The following is a 12286-nucleotide window of genomic DNA, read 5'->3' on the forward strand; positions in this document are numbered from 1 at the left end:
ATGGTTTAGATAACGATAAGGCATAAAACATTTCTTTCCAAAACGGATTTTTAATATTTTTTATACTTCTAATAACTTTCCCTTTTGTAAAGAAAAGGCTCCAAACCCCACCCCCCCCCCCAAAAAAAAAAAAAAAAAAAAAAACCAAAGTATTTTAATTCAATATTAAGCAAAGAGTAATCAAGGGACCAAGGCTATAACGATAATCAAAAGAATGTAATCCAGGGACAAAAACCAGACATGGAAAACAGACATACACAACAAAGAATATAAAGTAACTAAAATCATACATACAAAGTAACAAAGGCAAATGAGCAACTCGGACACCACTAAAAACAGGGAGCATGGACCAGGTGCACCGGTAGGGTAAGCGTCCTCTGTTTTTCTAGAAACACCCGCCGAGTTGCTCATAAAAAGTCAAGTCCGGGGTAGACAAACGAGGAAAGGAAAACTATGACCCATTGAATAAATCAGTTTTCATGGTGCTGATGGATACACCATAACGATCCATGATGACAACCATAAAACTTCTGTAGTGATGACTTCAATCTTGTAGCAACATAACCCTGTTCCAGAAGCCTATTTGTTAGAGTTCTAGCGCGATACAAAAAGTCTGCGTAGTCCCGGCAAGCTTTGGCATAACGTATGAGTTGTGATATGAACACTCCATACGCAGGAGCCGAAGGGATGTTGCCACAGATGAAAGGAAAGTTGACAATTCTGAATGAAAAGTCATCACGTTTGTCGTAAAGTTTGATCAATAGTTTTCATTTACCATCGATTTCTAAGTGTAGGTCAAGATATGAGGCTGACTTCACAGTGTCTGTAGTATCTTTTATCTCAAGTTCTTTTGGGTAGATGCGATGTATCAAATCCCCGAAATTAGGATTGTTTAAAGATAACACGTCATCTATATAGCGGAAACTGAGATTGAAGGATCTAGCCAAACAATAGTCTTTCTTTCTGATCAGATCAGCTATAAAGTCAGCCTCATAAGAGTGAAGGAATAGGTCAGAGTTGCTCATAAAAAGTCAAGTCTGGGATAGACAAACGAGGAAAGGAAAACTATGACCCGTTGAATAAATCAGTTTTCCTTTTTGTAAAAAGAGCTTTCTCACCTACCCAATTTTCAAATACATAATAAAAGAATGTAGATGGACCATCTTTAATCCTCCATCTTCTATGGCAGCTATGAGTGTTTTACGCTTTATCTTTTCTGTTTTTCCATCCCATATAAAACCGTAAATATGTAAAACATTCTATCCAAGTCATTAATCAAAGATTGATTTATAATAATAATATAATAATAATAATAAAATGATATTCTTTATTGGCACAAACACAATTACAATAATTGGAAAAGGCCCATTTATATTAGGCAATGCTGTAAATAAATGTATAAGCTTTGGAATTGCTATATTCGTTATTACAGTGATTTAACCCTGAAGTGTCAGCTTTCTATATTACCAGCTTTTCAGTAAATCTTTTAATTCTCTTATTTTCCTTTTTAAAACTCAATAATACCATTGAGCTTTTTGTGCTTTTGTTTTATTATTTTGTTCCGTTTTGTTATATTTTGTTTTTGTTTTTGTTAAAAGCGGAGTTTATTTCATGTATGAATCGATTGATCTTCCGCTCCCACTGTTTAAGAAACTGATTCGTCTCTGAAATCTTGGTTTTAGACTGTCCTTCACAATGCCGGGACTTCCGGAATGAACAGAAAAGTACCAGTACGATTCTGACAGTAACAAGTTGAAATTTGTGTTAGCGGGTAATGTATACTACAAAGTGACTTAATATTTTGAGACGGGTGTTCATAAACCGTCGGATTATTCTTTTACTGTGTTGAAAGGTGGATTTAAGAAATGATTTAGGTTTGTTAGTTTGACAGATCAGGATTCTGACAGTGACATTTGTCACCATGTCATCTTTATTTTTAGTCGGAGTTTGGGTTTTAAAACTATAAAATCTGATACTTTAGTGAAGCTTTAAGCTTTTCCTATGAGTGACAGAGCTATTTGTATTCAAATAACATTAAACTTGTTCACAATGCACTGCTATGTTAATATTTCACTGATTTTTCTCCTAATGCCAGTAATGGGAATACATGTATATATAAAACCATGCCTGTTAAGCTCAGAGTGTGGGTATGTTGAAGATCTCACGTTTCAAATTTTTTGTGTGGGAGGTTCTACATGACAAACTTTTTTGCGCAACAGATGATAACAATAAGAAAACCGCTGTTAAATTAAAATGTTTTATTATTTTTGCTATGCAACATTTACATTAAATCACTTTTATAGGACAAAACTGATCGTTATGCAGATTTTAAAAAATTGCAACTTGTTTCATAATTAACACATGTTGATTCTTGCACAACATGAAAATCACATTACTGTATGAGTCAAATCTGACCCAGAATGTTTCAGTTTCACATGTTGAAGATGGGAGGTCCTACACTTGACATTTAACATTTTCCTCTTGAAAGAAATGGTGACATTTCGAGAAGTGGTGATGATTGAGCCATTTTGTATTTTTAAGACTAGATAATAATTACAAGTTTTATCCTACATTGTCATTTTCAATCATTTTGATCATAGTCAATTTCTCAAAACATGCTGGCATTTTTTATACCTACAGTGTATGTGTGTGAAAAAGTGTGTAATACACAATAACAGGAGTGTCAATTTGGGGCTTTTATAATTAATTAGTCAGAAATAAAAAAACACCAATTACAATAGTGTAAACAATAGATACATGTACTAACCCTTTAATCTATTTGATGAACCGTTATCATAAATAGCTATGCAAATCAAGCTTCATATGACCATATGGCTAAAGTAATGGGCGGGGATGAGAATTTATTGATGTGACCTTATTAGCATGTTTGAGATTGTATGTGAGACAGGTGAAACATGACATACTCCCAAAGAAACATAGTTGATATGGTTTAAGGCTCAAAGCCATTAATGCTGAAAATACTATAGTTTCAAAAGGTTTTTGTTCATTTTTGTCAAAATAATGAAACTATTGTCAGTTTTATATGTATATGTGTGGATTCTTTGGAAGAACCTTAAAGTTTTAGTCAGTTCACATCCTTTATACATGTATGTCCAGATGTGAAACCTCTTGAAAATTACCTGCTGTATGGTAAATGAATTCACAGAATTACATGTTCTTATTTCCAAAATGTGATTTACATGTATTACAAGTTGAAACCTATGCCTCTATTGCATGAATTTCCAAATTTACTTTTTGGTAACCAACCTACCCTAATGATTCACTTTATACAAAACGTACATGCAAGATGTGTACTCAGTTAATGTTTTGTGATTAGCTCATCTTTCACCAGGTCAAGTTGTTAAATGAAATCCTGAGTCGGAAAAGCATACATACTGTCTGTACAAGTAACAGTTTGCATTTTATCTCATAGACAATACACTATATCATGTTTCATTGGCATTCACATGTATTTACCAGTTGATTGATCCTGGTTCTACAGAGAGACAGAGAGATAATTTTAACAAGTATCAATTGTCAGTTTTTGTAAGAATCAGGCAGTGGGTAAAATATGGCACAAAAAAAAACACTGTTTTAGTTTTATTTTACTGTTTGCACCTTCAGAATCAAGAAAAAGACCTGATTTTCTATATCAATTTGGTAAATTGAGTTATGATTTCTTTGAAATGCACTGAAAATTAATTCTGAGCAAATCCATTGATGCAGTGATCAAATAATGTTCTTTTCAACTAGAGAAGGCATCCTTGAGTGAAATTATATTGTGAGCTTGTTGGAATTTTGACATGCATGTTTCTGATTTTTCCCATTTGACCTGATTCTTACTAAAACTTACATTGTACACTTAAATGACCACATGCCACATGTTGTTATAATAGAGACAAATGGGGCTGTGTAGCGTCAGTTTTGATAAAACATTTGTAACTTCTCTCACTTTAAAGTAGCACAGTAACAGAAACATGCCAGATTTTGTTAATGTGTTAGTTAACAGATTGTACGTGTAGCTCAAAAAATTGAGGTAGGTTGGTTGAAATATTATTATGAAAAAGGAAAAAAGTGCTGATATTAAGGTCAACATTTTATATCTTGTATTTGTTTTCTGCAATCAATGTTTTCTGAGCTTTAAAAATTTATTCCCCCATTTGCATCAAGTTATCAGACTTGCACAGCAACTAACTAAACAACAAGAAAATGATTATTAATTTGGGTAAATGTTTATTTACTATTGTTTCAAATTTTTGGGTTTTTTTGTACAAAGGTCAAAGGTGACATTGAGTCTCCTTAAGTGGAGGTATGATTTTTTCTACCCATTATTTGTATAAAATCTCTCCTACTTTTACCTGTAATATTTCAATTACCAGTGTCAATAATAAGTGGGGGACTATGCTAAAAGCAAGTGTAATTTAATGCATGTTATAGGGTTGGCAGAAAAAATATTTCTTTTCCATAAATTTGGAGAATTGTGTCAGTCAGTTCTATGAAGTGGCAGGGAATTTTAAAAATGGTTCATAGGGGTTAGCATACATGTAAGTCTTTATATAGCACTGGTCTGCACAATATTTAAGACTCAACTTTGTGAAAAGATACATAGGGGATGACCAAATGTACACCCTTCTAAATTTGCAAGAAAAAAGGTCATTTTACATGTAAATCTGATTATTTATAAATTCTATTGCCAAAAATTATCTTTCTTCACTTTGCTGGGACTTCATATTTATGTCCCCACCAGAAATCCTAGATTTGCCGCTGTTAAAAGGCTGGTTTTAAAAACAAAAACACCATTCATGCCACTGACTTCTAAAGTTTCTCTTCTATCTACATGTATTTATGTAAAGGTAAAAATACCACATACATTTGTGTATTGTATTCAGAAGTGGTATAATCTTTCCTTGGCAACTTATGTAATAATCTGTATCAGGAAACCTTTTCAACATTTTACACTTCACTAGACCTTAATATGATATTTTACCATCTGTACCAGCACTATACATACATATTATTACTAGGACAGCTGTTATCTCTAATACAGAGGAATAAGTCCTACCTTGTATGTTAATATGTACATGTAATTTCATCTTTCTGGCTAAAAATGCAACATGTTTTAAAGTATTGATTCAGTGGTGTTCATTATTGTATACACTAAATTTACAGTGTGTTGTCTGGACTAAACGTATGAATGAGTAGATTATTGATGAAATGTGTTGTTATTGAACAAAATGTGTCACCACGGTGGTTATTTCTGTCCATACATGTACATGTAAATACAATGTACAACAATGTAAGTACAATACTGTCAGATTCTCTAGTATTTTTGGCCTCTGGTACTTTTTTCAAATGAGGAATGGTAAGACATTTACATTTGTATGGGCAAAAGGATTGCCAAATTTTATACCCAAAATATGAGTCCATATCTGCTCTGAAAAACCTGAACAGCATATAATAAATCTGTTGTACTTCAATGTTTATATCCATTACTCTTCACTCTCCACAGTGGAGTCACTATTTTCCTTCACTGTAACTCCACCAAAGTAGAAACTGAGATAAAATTGATTTATTTTCAAGTCTATTTTATGTCCATCACTTAAATTCTATTTATCTGTCAGAACTATTAAGTATATCTTGATATAAAGGCAGGGAAAGTAAACTACTAACAAATTTTGAAATGATGACTCCACTGTGTTGATGAAAAACACTGTGACTTCAGTCAAAATATCTCCATTGTGGAAATGGAGAAATTAAAAATTCATATTAACAGCACAATGTAGTGTACATGTACCAAGCCTGCACACTCACAATAAATGCATGTTATTGCCGAGATAAATGTGTAATATTCACGCCATACAGGATATGCTACAAATCACCTTTCAAGAAGTGTATGATGACATTATTGTACTTCCAATATCTTTTTACTATGGAAAGAATTCTTACTATGCATTGTTTAGCATTGGTATGTTTATGGTTATCAATAGATGTACATGTTCTACAGTCAAAGCCATCTTAGCAACCACCTGTATTCAGCAATAACCTTTCTTAGCAACCACCTGTATTCAGCAATAACCTTTCTTAGCAACCACCTGTATTCAGTGAATAATCTGTCTTTGCAACCACCTGTATTCTGCAATAACGTTTCTTAGTAACCACCTGTATTCAGCAGTAACCTTTCTTAGCAACCTCATGCATTCAGCAATAACTTTCCTTAGCAACCTCCTGTAATGTATTTAGCAATAACCTTTCTTAGCAACCAACTGTATTCAGCAATGAAGTGTCTTTAAAGACCATGATAAAAATATCTGTGTGCAGTGCATTCCATTTCAAATTAACCGTCTAATGTAATCAAGATTTTGCTCTCATTTGGTGGGTAACTAAAGACACATACAAAAATGTATGCATATTCTTTTGACAGTGTAGACTTCTTATTTAGGTGTTTGTGTATATACATAATTCATTTAAAATTTTTTTTTCTATTTCTTATTGCAGGGTTTCATCCCAAGAAGACAACGAAATGATGTCGCTGCTAACGCCTGAAAAGGCAGGTTGTATGACAATATCAGATGTTGTAGAGGCAACCAAAACAGATGTTGAAAATGGACTTAGCCATGAAGAAATTAGTCAGAGAAGAAATTACCATGGATTTAATGAGTTTGAAATTACCAAAGAGGAACCTCTTTGGAAAAAATACTTAGGAGAGGTAATGATATTATTGATTTATTATATCTTTGCCATATCGTAATATTAATTGATTGGTTGGTTGCTCAGTGGATAAATGTCCTATGTGCAGATATTTCAGGCATTCAGAATGCTTAATTGGAGAGAATGAAAATTCGATTGATTGGTTACAGCCCAATTATATCTTTGTGTGGGATAAATTTGATGGTAAATAATGCTGGTCTGTTATATTGTTCAAAATTAGGAGTTGTTGCACAGTTATCTTTGTAAGGTAAACAGTGCAAGGATTTATTGAAAATTTTTGGCTTGAAATTAACTTTCCCACGATCAATGTCTGCTTTCTAAACTAAACAAATCTTTTCAGAAATTCTAGTTTTCTACTTGCCATAGGGAAAGTGGAACTTTTATAAAACTTTCCTTTACCAAAAATATCACTTGCCCCTGGAGACAGGACACTTGGTAAACTTGAATCAACTCTTGTCACATTATATGAATTTTATTTTATTTTTCAGTTTAACAACCCTCTGATCCTTTTATTATTAGCATCAGCATTGATCAGTTTGGTGATGAAACAGTTTGATGATGCAGTCAGTATTACAGTGGTATGTATGGTGTGGTTTGGATATAGAACTTCAATATCTTTCATCTTCTGTAAGCTTCCCTATGAGTTGTTCAGTTGGCTAATTTCTGACTTAGTGGCAAGCTGCCACATTATCTTGGGTCTACTTTGTCGTCTTGATGACCTTTCTCTATTTTTGTACACATTATACTTCTAAGAATTGTTTTGCCTCAATTTGCTCAGCAATTTATTATATTGATACCCCCAACCTGAAATCCTGGATCCAACCAGGTCATATTGATTGCATCTGATAATGATGTCCCTGTTAGAGGTCTTATTAAGCCAAAATGCTTGAAAGATTCTCCTCACAGCCTTACCTTGGGGAAGTAAATATCACAAATGCTCATCAACTACTCCACGATTTAACACAAAAGGATCTATTTGAAACTTATTTCCAAACATTGGAGAAAATGGTCATTTTTTTTTACACCTTCAGTCAAAATAAATTGGTTTGTGTAAGTTCATCTGTATTTGAGATTCAGCAGATTTAATCTTGTTTGTTTGTATGTTTCCTTTTCAGGCTATTATTATTGTGGTAACAGTAGCTTTTGTACAGGTAAGAACTACTTAAGATTCAATTGTAGAATATGGGTGCAGCAAATTTTTTAATGTCCCTACAACTGGAAATCATTTATCATGAAGAAAACATTCTCTTATACTATAATGACTTAGATTTACTTTTAAACTTTAAAGAGATTAAATTCTTCAAAGAGACAAACATCTCACCAAATTACAAAAAAAATATGGTCACCCTAAGGCAGTTCTTTGACCAACAATGAACTGTGAGAAATTACCCAAACCACAAGTTTGCCATTGACTGGTCCCAGAAGCAATCTTCTCTTATTCAAATCCTGTGATTAAAACCTACACGACTTTAACCGCTGGGCGGTTATTTAATTTAAATTTAGAGTTTTTTTTACAGATTTTATGGGAGAAACCAATTCTTAATCAGCCTATTTTTTATTTAAATTTTTTCCACTCTATGGTAAAATTAAGATTTTAACATGCTTGCAGAAATTTCCACATTGAAAATTTTAATTTTATGATCTCCAGTAGAAAAATAATTTGAAACACTTGGTACTGAAGAAGAATCTGTATATACTTGTTTACTGTAATGGACATCTACTATACCCTAACCATATGAAATCTAAAATTCAAAATCATATATTGACTAGAAAGTAAAATACCATTTCTTGACAAATGCTGGTACTTCCATATTTCAACCATGCTTTCCCATTGAATGACTTAACATGGTTTTTGCTTTCTTATTTTAGGAATACAGATCTGAAAAGTCATTAGAAGCTTTAGCTAAACTTGTTCCTCCAATGTGCCATTGGTGAGTTATTTTTCTAGTTTTTGCCTTGATATTTCTATTTATTATATGGAATTTATTCTTTTGACATTTACACAAAATTTACCTATCAGTTCTATAATTTTATTTTTACCCTCTGTTTGTACATCATATCAGAAAAATTATTATTCTTCAAATCTATAAAGCAAAGAACCACCTTGATATTAGTAAGCATCTATATTACTGTAAACTGTGAAATGTTTGCGGTTTCTGCTATTAATCTGCTTTCGCATATGTGTATATCTATTTCAGTTTAAGAAATGGAAAAGTAGAAACATTCTTTGCCAGAGAGTTAGTTCCTGGAGATATTATACATTTAATGGTAGGAGACAGGGTACCAGCAGATCTGAGGCTGTTTGAGGTATGTTTACAAAAATTGTCAAAGACCCAGTAAAGATCTGACTCAGTATGTTGGACTTGTACATAGGAGACTCTGTTAGATTGGTCAATTGTTCTCATCCTTAAATGCATGAAATATCATGAAATGTTCTGAGTACCATGTAAATCAGTAGAAAAATAACCTGTCACAATATTTACATTAAATTTTACCAGATATACATACAAGAATTTTATGATGTGACCCTCACATGTTACCTATTGAAATAAAGTCCTTGCATTGTTCCAGGACTCTGTATTTTTAATATTCAAATGAGATGTAATTTTCTGATTTTTTTTTCTCAGGCCAACAATTTATTAATAGATGAATCAAGCTTTACTGGAGAATGTATGCCAAATTTAAAATCAACACAAGAAATGAAGAATTTACATAAAAATGACAGTGAAATACAGGAGTACCCATGTATAACATTTATGGGTACTATGGTAAATGCTGGTAGGGGCAAGGTAAGATCTTATTTAAATAGTAGTTTTTTGCATAGTTTAAAAAATGTGAAACCTTTCACAACCCTACCTGTCAAAATCAAACCCTCATTGGAAGTTAATCTGTCAATATTTTAAATCCACACCTTCTGTGGATCAAGATTTTTAATTTAGAAAGAGTAATCAAGGGAACCACGGTTATAGCGGTAATCAAAAGAATGTAATTCAGGGACAAAACCAGACATGGAAAACAGACATAAACAACAAAGAACATAAAGTAACTAAAATCATACATACAAAGTAACAAAAGCAAATGAGCAACCTGGACTCCTCTAAAAACTGGGAGCATGGAGCAGGTGCACCGGTAGGGTAAGCGTCCACTGCTTTTTTAGAAACACCCGCCGAGTTGCTCATAAAAAGTCAAGTCCGGGTAGACAAAGGAGGAAAGGAAAACTGCAAAAAGTAGGCATAAGTGCCAAACTTCCAATCTACATTTTTTTTTTTTCGTAAGCATATTTTCATTATCATGTAGCTGCTTACTTTCATAAATTTAATCAGCTGTTTCCATTAACAGCATAATGTCAGACTGACTGCAATGTCACTGCAGTAATTAAAAAAGCCAGTTTTAAAGGATTGGACAGAAAGTGTCATGTGTATCACATCATTGTCATACTGGTTTGTGAAACTGTGATACTTTGTATCTAACTTGGCTTGAAGTTTTCTATATTTATTTTTATTCTTGTCTTGCACTCACTGGTTTAGCACCAACAAAAAAATACACAAATGCACCAAAGCTCTTTAATTCTATTTCAGGGTATAGTCATTGGTACCGGTGAGAATTCTAAGTTTGGACAATTATTTAAATTGATGAAGGAAGAAGAGGTAATAATTTAATGAAATTCTGAAATCTTTCGCACTAAAAGGTTAAGATTTTTTTTTTTTTTTTTTTTTTTTTTTTTTTTTTTTTTTTTTTTTTTTGTGTGGATCCCTTGTTGTTAAGTGACAGAAGGTCATACTAATGGTATCCATCTGTCCACAATATCATGTAAACAGATCTCTTCTGAACCATTCCTTTATATTCAGTGAAACATATTGTTATGAACCGTAAATACTGCCATTAGAGATGTCAGTAGTATTTTAAGTGGCAGGGGAAATAAACGAAAAAATAGCTGGTAAACTGATGAAAATTTTGCAAGAGTTCACCCATTTTTGAAAATAGAGTAGTGAACATAAGATTCAAGAGAAAGTTGCTGTCCAATTTTGCCAGTTGACAGCTTCTATTGACATCCATGGCCATTTTCATTCAGCATGTCAGACTAGTACAGAATACAGTCTGTTCAATTGGTCAATCATTCTCATCCTGAGATGTATGAAATATCTGCCACAGGACATTATACCATAATAAATCAATAAATCTGACTTTCAGATACCCAAAACACCATTACAGAAGAGTATGGACACTCTTGGGAAGCAGCTTTCCTTTTACTCCTTTTGTATTATTGGTGTCATTATGTTATTGGGCTGGCTCCAGGGCAGAGGATTGTTAGAGATGTTCACTATCAGTGTCAGGTATTACTTACTATGTACTAAGTGCTGAAATAATATAAAGGAGGTGATACTCTGACTTAATTTGAAAGCATGTGTAAACCAGTTAGTTTTTTTTCCTAGTATTTTTTAAAAGAATAGGCAAAATATTAGTCTTGATATCACCATTACTTTTTTAAGTTCTGGGTTGCTTTCTTCTCAACATATATTCTGTCATTTTAACATTACTTCAGTAAGGCTTAAATGTGTACAGGTGTGCTTTCTGTGTAAAAATAAGGACATGTTTACAGCAAATGTTAGAATTACCACATAGAGTAAACATGTGAAATTTGTGCCTCAAGCCATTTTTTTGTAGAATAAGTATTTGTAGGATAATTCTTGAACATGAAAGAAGTTTCTTTTTGTTATTTCAGTTTGGCTGTAGCTGCCATTCCTGAGGGTCTACCTATAGTTGTGACTGTTACTCTGGCACTGGGTGTCATGCGGATGGCCAACAGAAAGGCTATTGTCAAAAAACTGCCTATTGTTGAAACCTTAGGTAAATTAGCATAGACTACTAGTAAACATGAAGCATTTACAAACTTTTCAATTTCTTATGTGTGAATTGAAAATACATTCAACATTCATATATCTGTAGTTTATTATGTACTTGACGGAAAAAAATGAACTCTGAAACTTAGCTATATTGGAAAGACAGAATAGTACTTTTTAAATAAATTTTTCAAAGAAAGAAACAGCATCTCTTTGAAGATTTTTAATTTAAACATTTTAAAATACTATGAATATGTCCATATGACTGAACTTATAAAAATTAGCTGTTGCAAAAATTGATATGACATTTGATATGCCTACAAAATGTTTATTTCTGTGTTCAGGTTGTGCCACTGTGTTGTGTTCTGATAAAACTGGTACCCTGACAAAGAATGAGATGACAGTTACTAAAATTGTAGGCGCTGATGGTAGTCAGGCTGAGGTTTGTGTCAGATTGTTTTTAAGTAGCACTCCAGCTAAGAATCATGCAAAATGTGATACATGGTTGGAAAGCCTACATATTTTTATTTTTGATATCTTGTTTAAAATGCTTTAGTAAACAGAAATTAACATCTGGTTTTCATATAACCTGTGCCCATAGGAGATAAAAATTGTATAGAATGCACTGTAGAATTCAAGATTAAGGGAGATAACTCTGTAAATGACACTCAACTACAATATAATCTATTGGATTTTCAATGTTGATTATCTCCTAAGAGCAGGCAGATTTGAATGAA

General features: G+C 32.8%; 1 protein-coding gene across 6 annotated transcripts in view; it reads left to right on the forward strand.

Annotated features, from left to right (window-relative positions):
* Positions 1 to 1649: 1649 nt before the first annotated feature.
* Positions 1650 to 12286, forward strand: part of LOC148617749 (calcium-transporting ATPase type 2C member 1-like) — a 29104-nt gene continuing 18467 nt past the window's right edge. For 2 of the 6 annotated variants that reach the window (XM_088585282.1, XM_088585283.1), the window contains exons 1-11: positions 5178 to 5296; positions 6496 to 6706; positions 7197 to 7286; positions 7824 to 7859; positions 8578 to 8639; positions 8907 to 9015; positions 9336 to 9497; positions 10287 to 10355; positions 10900 to 11042; positions 11432 to 11556; positions 11894 to 11991. In XM_088585282.1, the coding sequence (XP_088441408.1) occupies positions 5295 to 5296; positions 6496 to 6706; positions 7197 to 7286; positions 7824 to 7859; positions 8578 to 8639; positions 8907 to 9015; positions 9336 to 9497; positions 10287 to 10355; positions 10900 to 11042; positions 11432 to 11556; positions 11894 to 11991 (1107 nt within the window). In that variant the 5' untranslated portion in view covers positions 5178 to 5294. Of the gene's footprint in view, positions 1875 to 5177; positions 5297 to 6495; positions 6707 to 7196; positions 7287 to 7823; positions 7860 to 8577; positions 8640 to 8906; positions 9016 to 9335; positions 9498 to 10286; positions 10356 to 10899; positions 11043 to 11431; positions 11557 to 11893; positions 11992 to 12286 lie in introns of those variants that run through there. The other 4 variants (XM_088585284.1, XM_088585288.1, XM_088585287.1 and 1 more) reach the window with 4 other exon arrangements.

Source organism: Perna viridis, chromosome 5, assembly GCF_037379345.1.
Source record: "Perna viridis isolate PV_CMFRI_1.1 ecotype Kerala chromosome 5, ASM3737934v1, whole genome shotgun sequence".
Taxonomy (NCBI): domain Eukaryota; kingdom Metazoa; phylum Mollusca; class Bivalvia; order Mytilida; family Mytilidae; genus Perna; species Perna viridis.